The following is a 27,712-nucleotide window of genomic DNA, read 5'->3' as shown; positions in this document are numbered from 1 at the left end:
CTTTCCTGTAGCCTCCACATCTTTCCTGCATTGGGGAAAATATTATACATGTAGTCTAACCAAATTTTTATAAAGCTGGAACCGATGCTTATACCCAATGTGAAAAGCATACCATATTCTTCCTATGTTACTCCATCTTTTTGTGCTGCTACTTTCCGAAAGCTGTGGACTTGGACCCCAGGATCAATGCTGTTAACAGTCCTACCAAAGCATATTTTTTCCCTCACATTTGACCACCCAAAGTACAATAACTCCACATTTGCTCAGATAAAACTCCAACTATAGACAGGGAATGTCATAATGCCAAGAGTTTAGATGGGGTGGAATTTGACAAATATGTTCAAGAAAGTTTCCTCAGCAATATGTAGAGGGCCCTTCAAGGCAGAGGGCACAGCTTAATCTACTCTTAGGAAATTTAGACTGAACAAGTGACTGAAGTGTCCATGCGCGAGCCTTTTGGGGCTAGTGACCACTGTTCCATTAATTTTAAAATAGTTGTAGATAAAGACAGGGTTAATATTCTGAATCAGGACAAGACCAACTTTAATGATATCAGACAGGAACTTGATAAAGTAGATTAGAGGAGTTGTTTGCAGGCAAAGGAATGCCTAGAAAGTGGGACCCTTTTAAAAGTGTGATGACAAGAGTCCACGATGTACATACTCCTGTAAAAGTCCCGTCCCACGGTGCGGGTTCATTCCAAGAGCTCTCCCGAGTTTGCCCTGATTCAAACTCGGAGATTTACGGTAATGGCCACTCGTCGGTACTCAGGGCTCTCGTTCAACATGTTGAAAAATCTTCATGAGTCTTCCCGTGCTTACCTGCCATTAGCGAGTCTTCCCGAGTACCTGCCGTTAGCGTTGCAAGCCGCTAAGAGACGTCCCCGAGCTTCGACGTACCCGCTACGTTCATTCTCAGTGCTTACCACGAGTTTGATTTTTTTAAAACTCGGGAGAGCTCTTGGAATGAACACATACCGTGGGACAGGGCTTTTAGAGCAAAGGGCAAGGCAGGAAGGAGTAAGGTAGTCTGGATGATGAGAGAAATTGCGGCTCTGGTCAGGACAAAGGAGGAACCATGGGACAGGTATAGGCAGCTGGGATCAAGTGTATCCCTGGAGGAGTTCCAGGAACTGAGGAGCACACTTAAGAAGGAAATGAGGAGAGTAAAACAGGACCAGGAGATGGCAAAGCCAAAAATACACAAAATGCATAAAGGAAATAGGGCAGCTGGAAAGAGAATAGGACCCTTCAGAAACCAAAGCAGTGATCTCTGCTGTTGCCAATATCTGCCTTAGTGCACCATTCCTACATATTCTCATTCACCCATTGACACAATGAATTACAATGACACCCCATCTCCTAAAAGATCAGGATTAAAATTCTCATGTTATCTTTGTTTCATTTCCCCCCCAAATAGTATTCAGGAAGTATCTCCGACACTACATTTCTTCCTTGCCCATCAGAGCTCTCTCATTCTGCATTTTCACCATTCTACTAAACACTCACCCCACCACCTGAATGCCACACTCCCACCTCATCTTCATCCCAAAAATTCTTGAAAAGCGATCCTGGAATATTCCATTCCACCAACACTGCAATAAAGAGGTCACTCATTTTTCTCGAAATCTGTCTTACTGGATTCGATAAACATCATTGGGCATCAAATATGTCAACGGTTACATCCACAGGGCTTTGAAGACATGCCTGACACCAGCATTATGCTACTCTCTGCACTTCAGATGACAGCAATGTTTCTTTACATGCCAAGCTAAATTATCTATTTTTTCTCCAAGAATGAATCCTAAACCTAAATTGAAAGTTTACAAGGGATGTTGACACTAGCTTTAAATTGTTAATGGTACTGAGGCAGCGTTGCTATGGCAAAGCATTGCCTGCAAGATTCTGAGGCATTGCTTGCTATATAATCGACTGCTGAATCCCTAACCAGTACAATGCAACTCCCTGAATCAATATATTCTGTGCTTTCTCTGCTTGTTGCACACTCAATTGTGAAAGTGAGTCATGTTTGTGGATATCCATCAATTGTATGGCTTGTGCAGGTCAATTAAACAGCGACATCTACAATACTATTGAAGGATTCTGAAAAGACCTTAAGAATTTGGGATTCTATCTTTACAAACAGATGACAGCAAAAGTGCAACCACAAGGCAAATAAATGGCAAACAAAGAGAAATTGCATTTTAACAATCACCATAGTTTGATTTACGACTGTAACACAGTAGCTTTCATGATGTAATCAAGTGGCCTCTGGATCGCACAATGCAGAAAATGTCTGCAGTCTGGGGGTTACGCCCGGCAATGGATCACTATGGATTAGTCAGAATCCATTCCCCAGTGTGTATCGGCTTCCTTGTCAATGTTGGATGCTATTTCTCAGAGTAATTCCCTTCCCCTTGGACAATAACAAAATGCAAGGTCTTTGGCACATTACATGGTCGGGTCGGAGCCTCGAACGGAGTCAGGCCAAGGATGGAGCCTTGAGGTCGAGACGGGCCGAGGTGGACGGGCGAGAAACAAAGAACTCTCTGATTAGTATTTAATCCGTTTATACAGATGTCAGTGGGAATCAACCCTCCATCCACTGCAAGTCCAGTCACCAAAATATCTACACTGACAAACATCATGGAGCTCCAACACCTGAGAGATGAAAAATATGTGTTGCGATCACAAGTGCTGTTGCCCTCATTTTACGTAGTTTACACACATTACCATTGGGTTGCAAATGCTCTCACTGGGTATTGCAGTGCTGAGGAAATAATGTTGCTGAATAATGCAAACAACAGCGAGAACAAATATTTACATTTTAAGAACATTTTCTAAAGATTTTCGGGTATAATTGGACTCAGAGCACAGGGATCCAAAATAAATGTAGCCAGAAAACAGTACATCTGAGGCTAGTTCTGTTGTGCTGCTTGTAAATTACTCCACTCCATTGCAACACACTCTGATGGTTTATTTATAAAATGCTTGCAGTGAAAATCAAAATGCTATCAGACACAGCATCACAAGCCGCAGCCATTTCTTTGAGAATACACGATGCAGTTTGGATGTGAAATGGCTGGCAACTATAGATTCTTTGGCTGTTCAGGATAGGGTAACTGAACTCTGCTTACACTGCAGAGGGCAGCAGATTGACTTTGTAACTGCTGCGCTGTGCCGACTTTCCCTGGACACTGGGTGATTGTTGATGTTTGTGTCATGTAAAAATGCAATCAACTCCTGTTGAAGTAAATCCCATTGCACCATCAGAGGGTCTGAAGCTGTGGAAGTGGCAGCTGCCATCTGACAGTGTTCCCATTCCAAATGTTTTCTTTAAGCCCTTGTTGCCGAATTTACTACATTTACTTATTCACGCATTACCGCAACGGAATTAACAATGATTCGCAATTTCAGCTTTAAATACTGGGTAAGACATGAAAATGATGACGTTTTAGTTAAATATTTAAACAAGCTTTAAACACCACTTCAGGCACTCTGGCCAATATGATGAGGCTCACATTAATAATGAAGGAAGGGAGGCACTAGTTTAGATTGAAAGTTGAGTATCATTGTGCGGAGTTAAATGTAATGTAATACTCAACAACAGCAGAATGCAGTTGAACCTTAACCCTGTTAAATAAACAGCGACTCTGTACAATTGCCCAGTGAGTAACCCTTACCCTGAATAAACAATGGGGTATAGTCATAGTTTGTGAGCCTTACGCTGGTGAATAAAGTATACAGATTTGATGGCTGCATTAATTTATTTGGTTTTAATCTTGCTCCATTTTGATATTTTTAGAAGCTGTGAAAGCAGGAATGTCTGTTATGTTGCTATTCTTTTATCTCACAAACTAAGTAACTTTTCTGCTGCTGATGATGTTCATTCTGAGATATATTTGTTCAGTATTTACTCAGCCTCTTTAACTATCGAGATTCCTCCCCCATGTGGGGGATGGGGCAGTGTTGCCAGAAAGCTTCTCAATGTCCTTGCATCGTGGCCTCATATGGGGCAAAATTCGATAGGGTAGGAGCATTTTGTGTCTATCTTCGGTTTAAACCTGCATCTGCAGTTCCTTCCTACACACCCCAATATTATGCTCACTGAGCTAAGAGCCTTCTTTTAAGCTGGTGAATGTTAACAAGTGCCAAAGGACACAATAATTTTTCTTTCAATTTCTTTGACCTTTAGTTAAAAGAGTCTCTTGTTATCCTGCTTCTTGGATTATAATCCTTTACCTTACTCACTCACTTATTGATACAGGTTTTTAGTAAGTAGACCTTAATATTCTATACCGTTTTCAAAACAAGGGTGAAGTCATCATAGTTTAGACAGGCTAATCTTAAGTAAGAAAATGTTGATATTTGAAGATAAATCCGAGCAGTTTAAAATTAATTGTTTATAAAGATGAACATATTTTTTACAGCTAATCTCAAGAATGACCCAAGAATGAATGTACATAAGATTGAAAAAGGTGCCCACCACAGCTTCTGTAGAACAATGTGAACAGTCGAATTTTAAACAACAAGCAGCATCTTTCATTGCCATCTTTTATTGGTGTCAGCATATCAATTAAGAACATTAGCAAAACGAAATCAGTGCTGTTTCCCATTCCAGCCCTCACCTCCCATCGTGGCTCTGACTTTACGCCGTCTCTGTTCTGGAGATTGAACGTGGCTCTACTTTTGCCATTGTTTATCATCACCCACAGCATGTGGAGCACTTGAATCCTATCAGAATTGTAGAATCGGTGCCAATTATGAGTTGTGGCAAAGGGGTGGGCAGAGGCCCAGCAGCAAAGAGTGCCAATATCAACAATGGGAAAGGAAACAGAATGTTAGTATGATTGGTGAGAGAAGAAAGTGGAATAGCATTAAGAATGGCAGGTCAGTAGCGGGCCAGCATGGCTTGTGAATAGTGCTAGAGGATAGGATGCATTGTGGGCATTTGTGGGGAGAGGAACTTTGTTGTGAGAGGAGGGTAAAATATTCCATCATTATTGACAGAAAGTGAAGGATGCCGGTACAAGGGATCCAAGATGGTGCCCAATCCAGGTGACTCTTTGTGTGTTAGTCACAGACATGGATCTGCAATCACACATTACAATCACTCCACTCTGTTAAAGCTCTACTCCTACAGCAACATTTCTTCCATTAACTATGATCTTCTTAATCTCCTCTCTGATCTGTTCAATTTCCAACTCCCGGGATCTACCTCATTGGAGACCCTCAGTCTATCTTTGATCGGACTTTACTGGCTTTATCTTGCACTAAACGTTATTCACGTTTTTCCCTTTATCATGGATTTGTACCCTGTGGATAGCTCGATTGCAATCATGTATTGTCTTTCCGCTGACTGGTTGGCACGCAACAAAAGCTTTTCACTGTACTTTGGTACACCTGGCAATAAACTAAACTAACAAGTGGTGGAAAGAGGCAGAATATCAGCCTGGATGCTGATGGGAGGAAATAGTATGGCATAAACCATGCTACCTCACAGTCCCAGAATGAATTCCAACCTGCAGTGCTGTCAATGTGGAGTTTGCATGTTCTCTGTGACTATGCAGGTTTCCTCCAGATGCTCAGGTTTCCTCCCACATCTCAAGACATGCAGGTTGGTTGATTAACTGACTCTTAGTGTACAATTGAGTGGTAGAATTTGGGGTGGATTGATATATGAACGTGGGAGAATAAAATTGGGGTTCATGTAAATGGGTGGTTGATGACTCTGTGTCATGGGCATAGGATTGGCACCATTGTTATCGGGGCAAAGAATGGCACAATGGAAATTAGAAATGCCAATGTCAATGAGTGATTATTGAATACCATTAACGTTGACCCCTTATAAAGTGCAGTCAGCAATCCTGTCATAACATACCTATAAAAATACTTAATAAATGGTAAGGTTGTAATAAGCTTGTAATTGATTTTATGGCTAAAAGTTACATCAGATCTTGAGTATATCCTTTGTACAAACTATGCACCGCTGTCAAACATTCAGGTTGGTCTTTGCAGTATAGAATTCATTAGAAATACATACAGTTTGAAGTCACTGACCTGTGTCTTGCGTATTCTCAAGTCAGCCGAGGATCTGTTCTGTCCCTCCTCTTGCTCTATGCTTTGTTCAATACCTGAGGAAATAAAATGGAAAGACTAGATATCTCGTACAAAAGATATATTTATAAAACAGCCGAATAATTGCTGCTGGCCAGAATGTGTTACTGTATATTATACCAGACATTTTATTCATTGTTCACCCATGGCCAGCCGAGATAGAAGAAATATATTCATTGTACAATTATCTAATCATCTTTAGTACAATATAGGTACACAAATATTCAGGTTGATTTATCAGAATATTGTACAATATGTTTTGTGCATGTGCAATTACAATGACTACCGCCATCAATGGGACCTGCATTTGTATTTGATAAGGGGTGAGAAGTGTTAGAAAAGGTTATGAAGGACGTTGATAAAAGAAGAGAATCACAAAGAATTGCGGATGCTGATTTACAAAAACCCCCACAAAGTGCTGGAGTAACTCAGCAGGTCAGGCAGAATCTCTGGAGGACATAGATAAGCAACAATGCGGGTCAGAACCCGACTCGTTTCAGACTCCATTACCACTCCATAACAGAATACTTTATTTGATTTAAAGGCCATGAAAGAGATCGAAAATTGATGGTTCAGTCATCTCATGTGGAGAAGTAACAAGAAAACAAGAGATCTACAGGAAATTATTGAACATAGAATGAAATAATCGAGAGTTGACGGAGACTGTGTGAGGGAGCATGGGGAGAACCTTGAACTAAAGAGCTAAATCGTGAGCTATGAGTGTAGTTCTAACAAAGATCAGATGAGAGGCGATTTATAAATGCTGAGTATCAGACTCTGCCAAAGACTGAAGATATCCAAGGTAATACATCACTGTGATATTCAAGGTCAGGGTGCCAGGGTGAGCAACACAGAGAGAAGGTTCAGCAGTGGTGTAATCGTGCTGAAACTCATGATTAGGAAAGAAAAGTACTCTAATTTCTGACCAGATTCAACAATTCAAGGGTCCTGCCAGATAAACGACTAAGATCAAATTAGGGTTGCAGGACTAAAACAAAGGCAAGATTCACTGAAAATTCAGATGTAAATAATCTAAAGCTTACCATTTCCACTTAACCTCCAGCTTTCTACTAGGAACAGGCATGCGCAGAAATGTAATTCTGTTGTCTTTGGAAGGGATGGGTGGATATGTGTATCTTAACTGTTACGGGGGAAAATACATGTGCATGCGCCCTTATTAGTTGATCTTGGGAGGAGTCCTTGCCTCTCCACCCATGCACCCCTAAGCTGTAGTAAATCTAACCCCCATGTCCTCCTCAGAGCTGCTTTAGGAGATCTCTGCACTTTCACCAGTCTTAATCCTGATTCTTTACAGTTGTACGATTACACGGCAGATTACAGATCCCCTTCCACCCCCCGTATTCTGCTGCTTCTGGCAGAGCCATTTCTCCCTTCATACCGCAGCCCATAAATCTGTGTCACAATATCCCTCCTCAAAATCTTGCATTTCCAATTATATTCCTCCATGGCGTCTGCTCATACTTCTCCATTGTAACTGCGGTGAGCGAGGGAGGGGCTTTCATTCCATTAGCCAATAGCTTAAAACCAATTACAGGAATAAGTCTGGTGGACTATTGCACCAGACGACTGTATAATGGGCTGTCGAGCAATGCTTTAGTAAACCAGAGACATATATAACGGAATAACTGTTGAAACGATGCACTCACATCCTTGCAGATCTAAGCTCAGCACAAACCCTTTCAAATGATAGATTGAGAAATCCAGAACGCAGACCTCAAAGGAACTCAGTCACAAAATTGATTTTCATTTTGAATAAAATTATATTTTAAGTACCATTTAATTTGGTACCTGAATATTTATCAACCATTTTTTTTTACCACATAATTAGAATCAGAAAGATAGGAATTTCATGGAGACATTTAAATCATGCAAAGAAGCATGATTTAATTTTAATATTTTTTTAACAAACTGTCGTTTAACTTAATAGAAAAGATGCTTAATTCAATTCATTTTTCAATTCCTGTCTGTTCCTTGCAATGCATGGGATGTGCACTCTAGCCTCTGCTGGCTTCATTAAATCACTTTGTATAGAAATTGAATGTTATTGCTTCCATCCTTGTCATGTCAGAGTTGGAACAATGAATCATCTTCGAGCAGTATAATCGAGGCTTTTGTGCCCTTTAAACAATCTAACTTTAACCACCACCCTGTTGCAAAGATTAAACAATAATTTAAGTTTGGCTAAACCAGGCATGAGCAGACTCAACAGAAAATGTTGGCCTACCACAGAAATATGGGGCGTGTTTCTGGCCACTGCTTTACCGTCAAGAATGCCAGGATAATGCAGCACAAGCATTTAGTTTTAGTTTTAGAGATACTGTGTGGAAACAGGCCCTTTGGCCCATTGAGTCCATGCCGAACAAGGTGGGAGGAAACTGGAGTACCCAGAAAAAATCTACGCAGTCACATGGAGAACGTGCAAACACCACACACCTGTAGTCAGGAGCTAACTTGGGTCTCTGGTGCTGTGAGACAAGAGCTCTACCACTGCACCACTGTGCCCCCCTAAGCATCTTTATTGAAGAGTTTGTGTCGTAAGGCCATATTAAATCACATAATCATTTCGGAATGGAAGATGAGCAATTTGGCCTATCATTAAATGACACAAAGTGCTGTAGTAACTCAACGGGTCAGGCAGCATCTCTAGAGAACACGGAAAGGTGACATTTTGGGTAGGGACCCTTCTTCAGCCAGTTCGGTTCATTAACTTGGTCGACCATCCACTGTGGCTCTATCCATCTGTAATCCAGCTAGTCTGACACACCTTTCCCTCTCTCTATAGTTAATAAAATCTTTCTTTTCAGAAACACATCCTGCTCCTTTTTGAACCTACCCTAGTACTACTCCTCACAGTGCTTATTTGGACCATAACAACTTGCTGAATGAATGCTTTTCCCCTTATGTTCCCTCACTTCCATTGCCATTCATTCTACGTCCCCTGGTTCTTCAACAGTTTCTCGCCATCTATTTTTTTTGTACATCTTTGTAAAACTATGGTACTCTGCAGTGGATACAGTGGTCCAATTGTAAGAAAATTAATGTTTTCTAAAGGTTCGTCACAACTTTGTGGCTCTCAAATTCTACACCTCCCAACCTTTATCCCACAAAATGCAACCAACCAGACAAGCAATTAATAACATCTCTGTTCATTCGAAAGTCCACGCTTTGAACCATCATTGAATCATCGCGAGAAACAGCACATATTTCGGAGTGTGCCGAGAACTCAACAAATAAAATTCAGTACAATGCACAAACATGAAAGAATGCACCCAGAAAATGAACCAGAAAGAAGTGTTAGTGAGACGATAAAATATATCGAGGGGACCAGAAATCGAAGAAATCAGATAAGGGAGAAATTCAATTCAGACTAAGGTTTGTAGTGCACATCCAAAATAAAGAGAGTGAAATGGATATGACCGAGGATTTGGAGGCTTTGTCACATGTTATTTTGATACTGTTGCAATATTAGGAATTGTAAAACCACTTTCCAAGAATTATAAGCTGAGGGTTGTAACCAGAGGGGAGGATAGGGAAGAGGACAAATTTACAGGAACATTTCATTAAGATAATGACATTAATGATAAGAGGGAAGTCTTTTAGGACCGAGATGAGAAAATCATTTTTTACACAGAGAGTGGTGAATCTGTGGAATTCTCTACCACAGAAGATAGTTGAGGCCAGTTCATTGGCTATATTTAAGAGGGAGTTAGATGTGGCCCTTGTGGCTAAAGGGATCAGGGGGTGTGGAGAGAAGGCAGGGATGGGACACTGAGTTGGATGATCAGCCATGATCATATTGAATGGCGGTGCTGGCTCGAAGGGCCGAATGGCCTACTCCTGCACCTATTTTCTACGTTTCTATGTTTCTATGATGCTGATACAAGCTTACACACATGTACTTTAATCCTGGCTTATTAAACTTTAAACATCTTGATGGATCTTTTTTATTCTGAATGATATTTGTTTCTTCCAGTCAGTCATCATCGAGGTGTAGGATAGTATTGCAGGCAAAGTGGGGTAAGTTCTTCAGAACTATTGGAGTCAAGGGCCTGTCCCACTTAGGCGATTTTTTAGCGGACTGCCGGCCAATGTCAAGTTCGTGGCACTCGCCTGAAAAACCGGGATGAGGAACGTGACTGTCAGAGTGGAACATACGCACACACACACAACCAAACACATCGCAAAGGCGGGTGCTAGTGAAAGCGTGGGTAGCGCTGTCTGAAATTCACATGGTGCAAAACCAAGGTGATACTGACACACACTGCGATGAACAGGGAGGTTAAGACGGCAAGCATAGTGTACGGTAAGTCCTTTAAAAGAGGGGAGAAGGGGGGAGAAGGAGTGGAGACACTTTTAAGAAGCCAGACAACTTTTAATAAGCCAGAGATACACAGCTGTGAAGTTCAGCGGGCATTTAACATTACCGGTCGGTTTTCCTTGGTTCTGAAAAGTCTTGCTTACGTTTGCTTTCCCCAATGAACCAATGAAAATGACCAGTCAGCAAAGGCGATTAACTAAAACTACCTACGACTACCTCGACTACGTATTACTACATGGCGACCCCACTACAACTGCACCTACGACTACAGGATTATCGATTTTCTCCAATTTTTGGTCGCATGTTGAAACATGTTGAAAAATTTGCTGCGACCATACTGAGGCCGCGACTAGTTCCCAGATTGCGGGAACTCCTCGCGACGATGAAGGAGACTCACCAGAGACCACCAGTGAACATGTGGTGAGCGCAGAGTCTCCCGCACTCGCCTAAAAAGTCACCTAAGTGGGACAGGCCCTTCAGGCTAATTCTGGCCCAACAAGACGGGAACCAATTCGATCCAGTTTTAAGAAAATGAACTTAAATATATGGATCATGGTTCAGTGGAGGAGCATTTGGATTAGTAATGACAATGCAGAGCTGAATAAAAAACGAGAAGCAGAACAATAAAATAAAAATAATCCTCCACTGGGGAAAGACTAATTGCAGTGAGCTGGAAAGGATCCGGCTAAAATGGATTTGATTTCAATTGCCCTGCCAAGCAATGAGACACTCATCATTCCTTTACATTAGAAGGAAAGAAAACAAATGGCATTCTATGTGTGGGATTCTTCAATGATATATAAAAAATATTAAAACACAAGAAAAAGGCAGCTTTTGAAAAATGCTAAATGGAATCAAACTGAATGTAGAGGATAGTATATTAAAGAAATAAAAGAGAAGGATTAGGAGAGGTTTAGGCTAGATCTTCCATTTGCACAAAATGTTAATGACAAGGACATAAGGGTTTTCTATGGGAGGCTCAGTTTACAGAGCTGATTCTGGGAAGTGACATCTTCTGATTTGTTTTCGATTGCCAGCTGGCCTTTCACTGCGTCATGGTCCATTGGGGTAGTGGAATATTATAAGTGATTTCTTAGCTGCAGTCTGCACAACAGCCATCACAAGAACACAAAATAGGAATAGGAGTAAGCTGTCAAGACTTTCAAGCCTGTTGTGCCATTTAATATCATAATGGCTGATTTTTGCTGGCCTCAACTCCTCCCCTTCGCCATTTCTCTATATCCCTCTGTAAATTCCCCCTCCACTTGTGGTTTGCATGGACTCAATGGACCCAGAGTCTGTTTTTGTGCTGTATCTCTCCATGGCACAAAAATCTGAAGTATTGAACAATAAATAATTTAACAGGTTTTGATGCAGATGGCTGCTAAAAATCACATACTTACTCTTTAACTTGGAGCGGACCTTATTTGCTGTCTTCTTAATATCCGTCATCAGTTCTTCTAATTCCTCCTTTGTTTCTGAAAGACAGGACATTTAAAAAAAGATAAAAGAGTGCTGGAGAATGTAGTGAGCGGCAATTAACCAAGGCATTTTAAGATTACAGATACACTGTAATGGATAATGAATTGTCAGGACAATTAACTTTGTAAAAAACCGTTCCATCAAATAAAACTGCATGTGCTTTTCTGAAAATCAGCAGATTATATTCCAATAAACACATGGAATATTCAATTAAGAAAGTTATGCTGAATCTTTAGAATGATAAGAGCTTAGATTATCGGTATCCAGCTGAACATTTTATTTTGGAGATATTATAATAAATGCTTAGCAAATGAAGCAGCCCATGCCTGCATGCAGCAAGGCCTAGAGAATCTTTAGGCATTGGCGTAGAAGTGAAAACAAACATCTGTGCCACTGAAATGTCAGACAATAACCATTTCTGACAAAATAGCGTCCAACCACTTATCATCGGCAAGAACCCATCGTCAATATCCGTCGACCAGAAGGTTAACCCTACTGGCCGTGTAAATACTGTGCTTTCAGGAATATGTTACAGACCTACACAGGTGGCACAGCTGATAGAGCCGTTGCCTCCCAGCGCCAGCGACCTGGGTTTGATCCTGATCACGGGTGCTTTCTGCCTGTGTGGTTTGCACGTTCGTCCTGTGAACGCATGGGTTTCCTCCCAGATCCCAAAGACGTGCTGGTTTGTAGGTTAATTGGCCCTCTGTAAATTACCCCAAGTGTGTAGGGAGTGGATGAGAAAGTGGGATAACATAGAACTAGTGTGTGAACGGGTGATCGATGGTTGGGGTGGACTCGGTAGGCCGAACGGCCTGTTTCCATGCTGTGCCCATAAAGTAAACTAAACCAACTATTCTATGAGAAGTAACTCACTTCCTGGTACCTTAAACCCGTTCCTCACCTACAAGGCACAGGTCAGAAGCGCATTGGAATACTTGCCTGGATGAGTGCAATGCCAACAACTCTCAATTAGTTCAACAGCATCCAAGACAAAACAACCTATTTGAGCTGCACGCTTTCAGGCACCATAAACATTCATTTCCTCCACTACCAGCACACAATGGCTGCAGTGTGAACCATTTACAAGCCGTACTGCAGTTATACATTCAGGACAGTCCATCATGACTGAGGGGGGCATGTTGAGGGGGGAGAGCATTGAAACTTACAAAATAAAGAGAGGCTTAGATAGAGTGAAAAGGATGTTTCTACTGGTGGGAGAGTCGAGGACCAGAAGTCATAGCCTCAGAATTAAAGGCCACTCTTTTAGAAAGGAGGTGAGGAGGGACTTCTTTAGTCAGAGGGTGGTTAATCTGTGGAATTCATTGCTACAGTGGACTGTGGAGGCCAAGTCAGTGGATATTTTTAAGGCAGAGATAGGCAAATTCTTGATTAAAATGGGTGTCAAGGATTATGGAGAGAAGGCAGGAAAACGGGATTAGGAGGCAAAAATCAGCCATGATTGAATGGTGGAGTAGACTCGATGGGCCGAATGGCCTAGTTCTACTCATATAACTTGTGAATTTATGACCTTCCAAGCATCAGCACCCGCAGTCCACAAAGACAAAGGCATGGCACACCATCAACCGCAGGTTCCCATCCAAGTCACAAACCATCTGATGTGGAAATATATTGGCTTCATCATTGCTGACTCTAGATCATGGAAATCCCTACCCAACACCACGGTGAGAAAACCTTCACCAGCAATAATGCAGTCGTTCAAATCAGTGGTTCATCGCTAGTTTAAGGACAAATAGAGATGGAACAATAAATTCTGATCTTGTCTAGGTCCTGAAAATGAAGAGAATCTTACCGTACTAACCAGGTTGTGTATAACCGGCCAAAACCAAAAAAGAGTCAGCACAACATATTGAAAAAAAAAAACAAGCTGCAAGCTCAGACCACAATTAGACCACAAGACCTCGCAATTAGATTCCAGATCGTAATTCACCCACAGGCAGTTTGTGGTATATTGGCCTTTCGTACATATGTAGCTTGAACACCAGTTCTAGGTTTCCTCCCATTAAATAGTGATGAACATCAAAATGTAGTGTTACACAAACCTTACCGCATATTCTACAAGAGCACAGGCTTGATGTAGCGATGTTACAATACCTACCTTCAGCGGCGTTGCAGTTCTGCCACTGGCCGTGTGCGCAACTTTGGTGCCTTTGAATGGGGGGGTTTAAAATGCTGTTTTCTCCTGCCTGTCGGAGGTGAACTTCCTCGGGCTGCCAGCTGCTGCAGAACAATCGACCGGACTTCCGTTCTCGGAAGTTTAAAAAAAATCGCCGGATTTAATCGTAAAATAAAAAGCTACTTCTAACACCCTCAACGCCTACAACGGGACGGATCTCAAGTAGGGGACAAAACATAATGTAAGTCGTCTATTTTACATATGAACTTGCTTCTTAGGATGACTTTAACCCAAATTTAATTGGCGAAAATGTGATTTTGACCCCATACGAACCGGCAGTGTTTTTCCTGCCATCGATATGGGGTTCAAATTCACAGCAACCGCAATGTTCCAATCAATCGCGTTCCTCAAAAACCCACTCGCAACATGATTTAAATGCCCATTAATTTACGGGAATTAAACATTAAATTCCTTCCATTTGGCCTATAAATTCATGACAATGAGATTTAAAAATCATGTTATATTGTGAATTCTTGTGTGAATGTTATTTGGACACTGAGGATATTAAAAAATGTTAACCTTTTCTTAAGAAATGGATAGATGTTTAGATCTAGTAATTGAATTTTGTAATTAGCTACAATTAAGTAACTAACTAATTATATGCTTAAATTTCAGGTCATCCAAGTAAAATTGTTTCATATTTGATTCAGAATGCTTCAATCTATAATAACTGAAAATTTCATTCAGTTCTCTTAATTTTTAAGAAAGTTATGGGCTTTTGATTGTCCTCGATCACAGCTTTTGAGTTAAGTCAATGGAAAAGCAATAGGGAACAAGATGCTAATTTCAGAGTATGAAAATGGCCATAACTGTTTTAATACTGAAGATATGAAAGTGAATTAGGTGTCAAATTAAAATTATTTTTATGCTTTATCTGACGGGATAAATTGCAGACTTGATTTTTAAAATCTCAAAATTTTGTAATTGCTATTTAATGGAATTTCAGTGAACACAATGAATACAACAAGGACCTTCAGACTAAATGGAAGCTGAGCGTGAGAAGGAGAATATTTAGAAGGAAAACTAATAGTTCCGTTTAATTTTCAAGATTTCACATGTTTCAATGTAAAAGCAGGATTTGGAAGACAGAAGAGATCAGGAAAAGAACTCTAGTGCTTTGGCCTACTCCTGCACCTATTGTGTATTGTCTTTCCACCAGGAGACCTAGTATATACTGGGTGGGATGAAAATGGTAAATCTCCTGGCAGACTAGTGCAATTAAAAAAAAACGTTGAAGATAGATTGAAGATAGTCCTGGAAATCACACAGCCAAGAGTTGTATTTACCGTCCAAGATAATCCAAGTCAGTGTGAAAGAGATCCAGCTCTCTTGATTGAATATATCAAATGATCATTCACTGGATGATCGGCAAACTATTGCAACTAACAATCTATTTCTACTTTTGCAATGGTAGAAATGACTGGAGTCATATCTTGCAGAAAGGAAACTGGGTGTGGTTATTTGAGGTCAATTCTTCCAGCCCAGGCCAGCTACTCCATTAATAACCTTCCATCATGAGATCAAAAGTGGTTGTCTTATAATTGGCATCATTCCATTTATGACTCTGCAGCAAATGAAGCAGTTCTACATGCACATGATCTACACTCCATTTAGGTCAGGCTGATGAGTGGCAAGTTACATTTGTACAACAAATGAATACCAGGCAATGACCATTATCCTAGATACATCCTCAAAAAATTCCAGTAGATTAGTCAAGCATGATTTCCCCTTCGTAAATCCATGTTGACTCGGACCGATCCTGTTACTGCTATCTAAATGTGCCGCTATTTCACCTTTTATAATTGACTCCAGCATCTTGCCCATCACCGATGTCAGGCTAACTGGTCTATACTTCCCTGTTTTCTCTCTCCTGTCTTTCTTAAAAAGTGGGATAACATTAGCTACCCTCCAATCCACAGGAACTGATCCTGAATCTATAGAACATTGGAAAATTATCACCAATGCGTCCACGATTTCTAGAGCCACTTCCTTAAGTACCCAGGGATGCAGACCATCAGGCCCTGGGGTTTTATCAGCCTTCAGTCCCATCAGTCTACCCAGCACCATTTTCTGCCTAATGTGGATTTCCTTCAGTTCCTCCATCACCCCAGAACCTCTGGCCACTAGTATATCAAGAAGATTGTTTGTGTCCTCCTTAGTGCAGACGGGTCCAAAGTACCTGTTCAACTCATATGCCGTTTCCTTGTTCCCCTAATAAATTCACCATTTTCAGTCTTCAAGGACTGACTGCAAGGATTCTGGAAGAAAACTTATCACTATATTCTTGAGGGCAATTTGTAATGTTGACCATGTCATTGAATCCCGGATCCTGAAAAATGAATAATTAGGGGGAAAAAATGATTTCTGATTTTCCATGAGTGATATAACTGAAGAAATTAGTACATTATATAGTTCAGGATCTTTGCTGCTCTACATACCTTCATCCAATCAGCCATGTCTATATACTTTTCTAATATGCACAGATTCAGCCCCTTGAATCTCTGTATGTGACTAAGCTTTTCCAGAAGCATAACTAACTTTATGCATCAGTGCACCGTTTCCAAAACTTCAATTTCTACCACCATGTAAAGAGGCCAAAACTGGTCACGCTCCAAGCTTAACCAAGGTCTTTAGGACAGAAGCATAGAATGCATTTTGTTCTATAGAGAAATGGCCTGTGATAATAATCCAAACACCATTAGCTTCAGCGATTGGTTCACGTCAATAGCTGCAAGAAACAGAACAGGAAGAAGGAACAATAAAGCAAAAAGACCCTCAATCCTGCTCTGCCTTAAGATCATGTCTGGATCACTGCTTTTTTCTGTTTCAGTCATATTTCCTGATTCCCTATCTCCCTGTTTTCAGCTTTTAATTTACTAAACTGAGAAAACACAACCTTCTTGAGTAGAAAATTCAAAGGATTTAAAGTCCTCCAAATAATATTTCCCATCATCTGTCCTAAATAACTGTATCCTATGACTGCCTAGGTCTAGACTCCCCAGCCTGAATAAAGAGCTTCTCTGCATCTGCCTTATCAATGTTTCATGAGTCACTAACCTTCAGAGACTGCTACACTACAACAATGAATTTCTTTTTGCTAATGTCTTCAATTCAGTTCTCTGCAGTGTGCGCATATTTATCGACTGACATCTATTACAAACCCACTGACTACCACACTATCTCGACTACACTTCTTCCCACCCTGCTTCCTGCAAAGACTCTATCCCCTACAACCAATACCTCCGTCTACGCCGCATCTGCGCCCAAGATAAGGTATTCCATACCAGGACATCTGAGATGTCCTCATTCTTTAGGGAACGGGGGTTCCCCTCCCCCATCATAGATAAGGCGTGCATCGGTACCCCGTAGCTCTGTCCTGGCTCCCTTTCCCCTAGTCCTTAAGGGGCTGTCCCTCGGCCATCATTTGCGCGTAATTTACGCTACATCATTTAGCACATTACGCGCGCATGGTGCGTGATGAAATAGGCAGAGACGCGCGGCCGTGCGCGGCATCGCAGGATTTTGTGATGTACAAAATCTTCGCACGCCATCTACGTGATGTGCAAATGACGGTCAAGTGGGACAGGCCCTTTACCTTTCACCCCATCAGCTGTCGCATACAACACATAATCCTCCGACATTTTTGCCACCTCCAACAGAATCCCACCACAGGTCACCTCTTCCCATCTCCACCCCTCTCTGCCTTTCCCAGAGACAGTTCCCTCCATAACTCCCTGGTTAACTCATCCCTTCCCATCAAAACCACCCCTTCCCCAGGTAACTTCCTCTGCAACCGCAGGCGATTCAACAACTGTCGCTATACCTCCTCCCTCGACTCTGTCCAGGGACCCCGACAGACCTTTCAGGTTAGGCAGAGATTCACTTGCACAGCCTCCATCCTCATCTACTCTATCCGTTCTTCAAGATGTGGACTCTTATATATCGACGAGACTAATCGCAGACTGGCGATCGTTTCGCTGAACACCTTCGCTCAGTTCGCCTGGACCTAAATGATCTCCTGGTTACTACACACTTTAATTCTCCTTCCCATTCCCACACTGACCTTTCTGTCCATGGTCCCCTCCCTTGACAGAGTGAGGCTAAACATAAATTGGAGGAACAGCATCTCACATTTCGCTCGGGAAGCTTACAGCCCAGCAGTATGAAAATTGAAAATCCAAATCCATACTAGCTTCATGATTGAGGGAAGACAGGCATCATTGGGAGAGACAAAAGCAAAAGAGACTAGTATTTTTAATTTTAGGCATAGTGAGACCTTGTTCGACTAATCTGCGGAATAGGATGTTGCACTGGCTAGGATAAGGCCAGTTTAGGGAAACAAAACCAGAGCTTAATTAAAAGAGTCTGGGGCACAGAACAAAGATGAAGGTTTTCCAATGTTCAGCTGGAGAAAATCATGGTTCATACCAGTCTATGAATCAGTTGGACACTATGGAGTGAAAATGTGGTGGAGAATTAATCTGGGCTTCAATGGCATATGTCAAACGGCATGAGTAAAAACAAAGGAAGTTAGTCCCCCTCCCCCTCCTGAGTAACAGAAGGACCTGATGGCATTGTTAATGAATCACTGAAAGTTAACATGTATTTAGTAAGTAATTAGGAAGACAAATGGTATATTGGTATTAAACAGCAAGAGGATTTGAGTACAAGAATGAATTTATCTTGCTCCAATTATGCAGAATCCTAGTGAGAACGCATCTGCAATGTAATGCACATTTCTGGTTTCCCTAAGGAAGGATAAAGGTTGTCCCATTGAGGCTACTTACGAATAATTCTCATGTATTTCTCATGTTTGGTGAGATTAGGTAGAGAGGGTCTATATTCTCTTGAGTTTAAAGAATGTGTGGGGACCTCATCGAAACATACAAAATTATTTCTCGGGTGGAGTTTAGAGTACATCTGGTCATTAAATCATCAAAGAACTGAGATCAACTGAGGGAGAAAATTCAAAAAATCGAATGGTCAAATAGATTGAGATGGCCAGATGATCAATGGAATGATAGATAATAAATTAATTGAAGATTATTCTGTCCCATCTACATTTTACCTCGAACCACAGTGACAAGATAGTGTTTTTTCCAAGGTCCCCACGCCTTGTTTCACTCATGGTCAATGTTCCTTCGTCACATATTCTTTAAAAAAATTGCTGTTTTCTCCCCTTTCTCCAAATCCATCCTCTCCACTTGCCACATTCCCCAATGATCAATTTTACTCTTTGACCCTCTCTTCCATTACTTTGTGAAACTGACAAAACCGAATCAAGCAATGGCAGACCCATCTGCCACAGATCAAGACCTGGGAATAATAATGGAAATGCACCATCTGGAATAAATTTGATCTGTACTTAATAAACTAACAAACAATGATCAGTGCTTTCAGAGAGGGAAAGGTTCTCCTTGAGCAATATCTTTGAACATTATTTGCAGCGACACCACCACAAATGAGCAAGGAAATCAATATGCCTCGAGGTAAGAGACTTCCTGTAGAATTTGCTGTTTTCATGAGGTGAAAGGGATGGCATACAACTCTGGCGATATATGATCACTATCTCCTGAAGCCCCAATGTCCTTCCTCCATCTACTAGGCACAAATTAGAATGTGTATAATGCCAGCAACTCGCAAAGCCTGACGCCATTCGTGGCACAATGATGCGACTAGTATGGAGGCTGCCTCCCAGTGCCAGTGACGTGGGTTCAATTTTAATCTCCAAAGTTGTCTATATGGAGTTTTTATGATCTCTCTGCAAACACAAGGGTTTGCTCCGGCATCCCAAATATATGTGGGTCGGTAAGTTAATTGACCACTGTATATTGGTGAGTGGAAGAATCGTGGTGGAGGGTAGGGGAATGGGTTTGCGGGTAAAGTTACATTAGATTTAAGTAATTTGGTGCTGGATAGTCAATGCTGACTTTGAGCTGAAGAGCCTGCTGCTGTTTGACTCCATGACCATTGTGGACAGAATTGCTGTCCTAATTAGCACCCTATTGACTATCTCGAACACTCATTCCCTCCACAACTGGGGCACAGTAGCTCTAGTGTGCACCATGCAAAAAGAGTATTGTAGTTAAGTCAAGTCAAGTCAAGTCAAGTCAAGTTTGTCACATACACATACGAGATGTGCAGTGAAATGAAAGTGGCAATGCTCGCGGACTTTTGTGCAAAAGACAAACAACAAAACAACCAAACAAATTATAAACACAATCATAACACACATATTCTTTTACATAATAAATAATGGAAGGAAAAACATTCAGTAGAGTTAGTCCCTGGTGAGATAGGCGTTTACAGTCCAAATTGCCTCTGGGAAGAAACTCCTTCTCAACCTTTCCGTTCTCACCGCATGGCAACGGAGGCGTTTGCCTGACCGTAGCAGCTGGAACAGTCCGTTGCAGGGGTGGAAGGGGTCTCCCATGATTTTATTTGCTCTGGAGTTGCACCTCCTGTTGTATAGTTCCTGCAGGGGGGCGAGTGAAGTTCCCATAGTGCGTTCGGCCGAATGCACTACTCTCTGCAGAGCCTTCTTGTCCTTGGCAGAGCAATTCATCAAACCAGATGTTAATGTTCCCGGACAAGATGCTTTTCACCGCCGCTGCGTAGAAGCACTGGAGGATCCTCGGAGACACTCTGAATTTCCTCAATTGCCTGAGGTGGTAAAGGCGCTGCCTTGCCTTACTCACGAGTGCTGAGGCGTGTGATGCCCATGTCATATCCTCGGAGATGTGGACTCCCAGATATTTAAAACAGTTCACCCTATCCACAGGATCCCCATTTATCCTCAATGGAGTGTACGTCCTAAGATGATGTGCCCTCCTAAAGTCCATGATCAGCTCCTTCGTTTTTTTGATGTTCAAGAGGAGGCTGTTATCCCGGCACCAGAGTGCTAGATCAGCCACCTCCTCCCGGTAGGCCTTCTCATCGTTGTCTGAGATCAGGCCCACCACCACAGTGTCATCAGCAAACCTAATTATTGAATTGGAGCTGAACCTAGCCGCACAGTCATGTGTGTACAGGGAGTACAATAGGGGGCTGAGGACGCAACCCTGGGGCGATCCTGTGCTCAGGGTGAGGGACTCTGATGTATTCCCTCCCATTTTGACTACCTGGGGCCTGGCGGTGAGAAAGTCCAGGACCCAGGCACACAGGGAGGTGTTGAACCCCAATTCCATTAGCTTCCCGGCCAGTCTGGTGGGGACTATCGTGTTGAAGGCTGAACTGTAGTCTATGAACAGCATCCTCACGTAGCCCCCCTTCTGGCTGTCCAGATGGGAGAGAGCGGTGTGCAAGACCTGGGAGACCGCATCGTCCGTGGACCTGTTCGGACGATATGCGAACTGCAACGGGTCCATGTTCCGAGGGAGGAAGGCGCAGATGTGATTCTTCACCAGCCTCTCAAAGCATTTCATGATTACCGAGGTAAGGGCCACCGGACGGTAGTCATTCAGACAGGCTGGGGAGGCATTTTCTGGTACCGGTAGTTATGTGCGCAGGCAACTCCAAAAGCTACCCCCCTCTCCCCAATCTATGACCATGACCACCAAGGAGGAAAAAATATAAGAGTCCAATGGGAACACCACAAAGTGAAATGGAATTACCTTCCAATTCCCGCACTATCCTGATTTGAAATACATTGACGGTCTTTCATGGCACTGGGTTTTAATCCTGGAACCCCTAGCCAACAACATTATGGGAGTACGTTCATCAGACTCAGCTCACCATCAGGTCTTCGGGGGGCAATTATTAATGGGTAATAAATGCTTGTCTATATCCCACAAATGCACATAAAACAAAGGCCCCACATGGTTAAACAAAATCATTGACAATACAGAAGAATTACACCTGTAATATCTCAAGCTTTCTTTCCTGGATGACTAAACTAAAGTTTCCCATTTGTGCAATTAAGCGAGGGCTTAGTATCCACAATAACACCATCATTTATGCAAATTAAATTGTTTAACTGACATTTCTTCATGAAAACTTTTGATCCTGCCTACAAGTCTCATTCGCGACTAGCTTCCCCGTCCCTCTGCATAGAAATGAGCTACTTGACTTGAATTCAATGGGAGTTGACATGTTGGGGCAAGATGGTGTCAGGCATGAAATAAGCCCAGGTTAGATTGGGCTACCTGGTTCAGTGTTGAGATGCTCTAATAACATTCTAAACAAGTTGCTCTTCTCTGCCTCCAAAACTGTGTAGAATAGGCGCAAGCAACATATAGAGACAGGATTCTTTGTGCAATAATATTTACATTAACAGTCGGAATGACGTGGGTGTAGAAACAGACTGAATACTTCAGGTTTAGATTAAGTTGTAATTGCATGTGTTAGAAATGGGTTTTAATTTTATATTTGATTTGGTAATCAGCTGTGTGGCATTCTTCATCAGACTCAGCTCATCACCAGGTCTTCGGGGGCAATTATGGATGGGCAAATAAATGCTTGTCCATATCCCACAAATGCACATAAAACAAAGGGCCCACATGCTTAATCCAAATCAACCAACGCAGCCTTCTGGTTGGGTACCACTTAACATCTAGTGCTGTTCATTCATTAAATATAAACGTACAAAAATATCTTCAGGAATGTAGTGAATCTACGAGCAGCACGGTGGCGCAGCGGTAGAATTGCTACCTTACAGCAACAGAGACCCAGGTTCGATCGTGACTACGGGTATGGAGTATGTACGTTCTCCCTGTGACCACGAGGGTTTTCTCCGGGAGCTCTGGTTTCCTCCCACATTCCAAAGACGTACAGGTTTGTAGGTTAATTGGCTTTGGTAAGAATTGTAAATTGTCCCTAGCGTGTAGGATCGTGCTGGTGTACGGGGATCACCGGTCGGCACACACTCGGTGGGCCGAAAGGCCTGTGTCCTCTCTGTATATCTAAATCAGACTAATGTATACAACTGTGATGGCCATACTTTAGTCCTGTTGCACTAAGAATCACATGAGGTACATACTTTGTAACAATCTAACAGTCACAGCGACTGGAACAAGAGTTTGATGGCAAGAGCTTGAAGACTCAACATACATGTAAGTTATTTGCTTTGGAAATGATTCACAACTTCTTACATGCACATTTGTAAAAACATTGCAGAGAATGAACATGATCCGCCGAGGTCTGGATCTGATATCATCGCTGCCTTCAGAAACGCCCTGCCTCTGTGTGCTGCACAGAGACTTCCAAAGGCAATTATGGTTGGGTAATAAATTCTTGCATTGCTGGTGACATTCACCATGATTTACACCGTGCTCCGATGTGTCTTAAAACAAAGAAAAGATTGCTTTCCCGGAGAGGCAGATTGAAAGGTGGGTTTGAAGGCATTTAATGCAAAGAACACAATAGAACTAATCAGGGAGTTTTGCTACCTTTACCAGTCATAAGGTCATCAGGTCATATGATAGGAGCAGAATTAGGCCATTCGGCCCAACAATTCTACTCTGCTATTCAATCATGGCTGACCTATCTCTCCATCCTAATCCCATTCTCCTGCCTTTTCCCCGACACCTATGCTAAACAACAATCTATCTATCTCTGCCTTAAAAATATCCACTGACTTGGCCTCCACAGCCTCTGTGGCAAAGAATCCCACAGATTCACCACCCTCTGACTAAAGAAATTCCTCTTCATCTCCTTCCTAAAAGAAGGTCCTTTAATTCTGCGGCTATGACCTCTAATTTTAGACGCATACTAGTGGAAACATCTTCTCCACATACACTCACTCTATCCAAGCCTTTCATTTTTGTACATTTCAATGAGCCCCCACCTCTCATTCTTCTAAACTCCAGCAAATACAGGCCCAATGCTGACAAATGCTCTTCATATGTTAACCCACTCGTTCCTGGGATCATTCTTGTAAACCTCCTCTGGACCCTCTCCAAAGCCAGCACATCCTTCCTCAGATATGGTGCTTCTCAGAAAACTGGAATTAAAGGCAATGTGAGACTGATAATAATGCAGAAATAATTAGTATGCGATTGTTGGAAAATTGAGCCAATAGAGTTTAGTAAGAATAGACAAGTGAAATAGTGCACATTGATCGAGCCATGAAATACACTTTTGGACAAATGGGAGTCTGACAAGTAGAAACAGCAACAGAGGAAATGATGTTATCTTTGAGATTCTTGGTAGCCGAGCAAAAAGCTATGATGGAGTAAGAAGTGTTGCAGAAGGACAAGTGAGCCATTTGGACAAAGCATTAAGCCCAGGGTGAAGAATTACAGTTCAGGGTCGAAGCTAAACAAAAACCTGAGAATCATCTTGTTCCGTCCATAGAGTCACCAGGGAGGGAGATTAAAGTCATAGCGTTCAAGTGTCTGAAGAACCTGAAGGGTTCGGCCCGAAACGTCGCCTATTTCCTTCGCTCCATAGATGCTGCTGCACCCGCTGAGTTTCTCCAGCATTTTTGTGTACCTTAAAGTCATAGCCGTGGGATTTAAAGTTGATGCCTTTTGTCTTCTCAATGTCAAACTGAGGGAAATGGCACCTCACATGTGATTTGAGGCCAGGGTTGTTAGTCTGACAACATAGCAGTGATGGGATTAAAGAAGGTGATGAGATAATAGATGACCATTACCATATAACAAAGGACCTAGTCCTGAGAGCATGAGTGAGAAATAGGAGCCTTCCAGATAAAAGAGAATCTTTTATTATGGGACTGTTTTGATTGCATTAGTGCTGTGAAAGATTAGTTAATTTCCCATGGGCAACCAAGGCAGCACACTGGATTTAGTATGGGAGGCAAGTGTAATTTTGAAAACAGACAGGTCTGTTGATCAGTAACTGTGGCTATCGTTGACACACACAAATATCTCATTATCTTCCACCAACGATGTCAACTAGCTATAATCATACAAATTGACAATCATCATCATCCTAAAATGTCTAAATGACAGATGACAGCAGGGCAGAAGGTCAGCAACCTTCTTAATCAGAGGATGGGAATCCTGGCTAAAATGGAGCAGCTAGGACTTCAAAATGGGTTTAGTTTCAGGGTTGCTGGGAGATTTGGTCAAATTGGAATTGCTCTCTGCAGAGCTGGGACAAGCTGCGGAGAGGTGTCAGAGTGTCTGGGGCTTAGATACAATTTGCAAGCAAAGAATGGGAAGATCTGCAAACCTTGTCAATTTGGTGCAAAATGCATAGAATGCATTGGATGGCTGCAAACCAGACATACACCTTGTAAATAGTTGTAAATAATGTTGCAGAGTTTGACTTCGCAAAATGTTGATTGGATGAGGTGTTGAGCCTTGTCTGGGCTTTCTGTAAATCAGGGTAAATGTTTCTAAGTTGGCTTCCCATCGGAGTCTGTTTTGAATACAATGTATTGAACTGTTGTATCATTGGGTTAGGGGAATGCCTGTTATGTATGGGGTTAATCGATATCTGTAATTGGGTTATTGAGAGACCACCCCTGTGTGGTTCGGCCCCTCGAGGTCCCGGGACATGTAAAAGTCCGTGATCACGAGGCTCAGCGTCAATCTTCTCATAGAACGCTTGGGACTGTGTGAACTTCTGGAGTGTCTCTGTCTGAGCGAGACCTAGAGGGCTTGAACAGGGGGACACGAGGATCAAACCCGCGGTGGGACAGGTACAGCAGTTGATCTGTAACGCACTTTTGGTAAAAAAAAGTAGTTGTTTCAAGTGCTTGATTCAGTGTTTATAGAAACATAGAAAATAGGTGCAGGAGGAGGCCATTCGGCCCTTCGAGCCAGCATTCATTGCGATCATGGCTGATCGTCCCGATTGAATAATCCCATTCAACTAGCGCCTAGAGCTCTATCTAACTCTTTCTTAAATCCATCCAGTGATTTGGCCTCCACTGCCCTCTGTGGCATGGGATTCCACAAATTCACAACTCTCTGGGTGAAAAAGTTTCTTCTCACCTCAGTCTTAAATGGCCTCCCCTTTATTCTAAGACTGTGGCCCCTGGTTCTGGACTCACCCAACATTGGGAACATTTTTCCTGCATCTAGCTTGTCCAGACCTTTTATAATTTTATATGTTTCTATAAGATTCCCCCTCATCCATCTAAACTCCAGTGAATACAAGCCTAGTCTTTTTAATCTTTCCTCATATGACAGTCCCGCCATCCCCGGGATCAATCTCGTGAACCTACCAGAGCCCTATACAACTGCAGAAGAACCTCTCTGTTCCTAAACTGAAATCCTCTTGTTATGAAGGCCAACATTCCATTTACTTTCTTCACTGCCTGCTGTACCTGCACGCCAACTTTCAGTGTACAAGGACACCCAGGTCTCGCTTTACCTCCCCCTTACCGAACCTAACCCCATTGAGATAATAACCTGCCCCCTTGTTTTTTTTATTTTTATTTATTTATTTTTTAGTTTATTTTATTAGAAGTTAATACAGCACAAAACAGTACAGTGGAACCTAATTTTAGGTGCCAACTATGTAATACCGTAATCCATTCTATGTACAACCTCTAGTTTTATGTTATGAGAAGGAAGTAAGCAAGACAAGAAAAAGAAAACAATAGAAAGAGGAAAAAGTGGAAAAATAGATGGTAGACAGTAGAAAAACGTGAAGTGTGTATATAAAAAATAAAAAAGGAAGAGAGAAAGTGGAAAGTAGAAATAGAAGAGAAGGCCCCTTAAAAGAGAATTTTTCAAATCTGTATTCGGAGATGTAGATCTATCCGCGTCATGAACTGAAATCAGCAATCTTTACGGTACCGCTGCATCACATGATTCCAAAAAGTCGATGAAAGGAGACCAACTCCTTAAGAATTGGGCATATTTATCTATTAGTCGGAGTCTCATTTCTTCAAGGCGTGCTATGTCCATCATATTCCTAATCCACATTTTAACAGTTGGTGTGGTTGTATTTTTCCAAAATTTAAGTAACTCAATTTCTTTCCAATTATTAACCCATAATTAAAAAAATAGGTACATTTTGATCTTTATTTAAAAAAAAAGGTTGGTATCTTCTCCTATTTATTCCAAATATAAGGAGGCCATTCCGTTTTCGGGTTCTATCATCTTGACTTGAAAAATCTTTGTAAATATATCAAATATATCACTCCAAAATTTATTCAACTTTGTACATCCTACAAATGAATGTGTTATATTGGCGTTTTGAAACAAACATTTATCGCATCTGGGAGAGACGTTTTGGATAAAATTTATTCAACCTCGTTTTTGAATAATATAGTTTATGTAATAATTTGAATTGAATTAAATTATGTCTTGCATTAATAGAACAGTTATGTGTATTCATCAAATACTTTTCCCATCTATCCTTCGAGATCTTTATCATGTTCCCAATCTTCCCTTAATGCTTCTGTTGAGGGTGATTCTCTATTTAATATAATAGAGAATCACCCCCTTGTTTTTGCCATGAAAGTGGATAACCTCACATTTATCTATATTATACTGCATCTGCCATGCATCTGCCCACTCACTCAACGTGTCCAGGTCCCCCTGCAACCTCCTAACATCCTCTTCACAGAGTGGGGGGAAGCTTAAAAACGAGCAATTATCAAGGACAGACACAAAAAGCTAGAGTAACTCAGTGGAACAGGCGGCATCTCTGGAGAGA

At 41.8% G+C, this 27,712-nt stretch overlaps 1 protein-coding gene across 5 annotated transcripts in view; it reads right to left on the bottom strand.

Annotated features, from left to right (window-relative positions):
- LOC129710784 (syntaxin-1A) overlaps nt 1–27,712 on the bottom strand; it is a 195,271-nt gene that overhangs the window by 85,961 nt on the left and 81,598 nt on the right. For all 5 annotated transcript variants that reach the window (XM_055658026.1, XM_055658022.1, XM_055658024.1 and 2 more), the window contains exons 4-5: nt 11,859–11,933; nt 6,060–6,133 (exon numbers count right to left, since the gene is read on the bottom strand). In XM_055658026.1, coding sequence (XP_055514001.1) covers nt 6,060–6,133; nt 11,859–11,933 — 149 coding nt within the window. The remainder of the gene's footprint in view (nt 1–6,059; nt 6,134–11,858; nt 11,934–27,712) is intronic.

The sequence above is a fragment of the Leucoraja erinacea genome, chromosome 28 (genome assembly GCF_028641065.1).
Source record: "Leucoraja erinacea ecotype New England chromosome 28, Leri_hhj_1, whole genome shotgun sequence".
NCBI lineage: Eukaryota > Metazoa > Chordata > Chondrichthyes > Rajiformes > Rajidae > Leucoraja > Leucoraja erinaceus.
The sequence above is the reverse complement of the archived record's forward strand: the minus strand, read 5'-3'. Positions and strand labels throughout refer to the sequence as shown.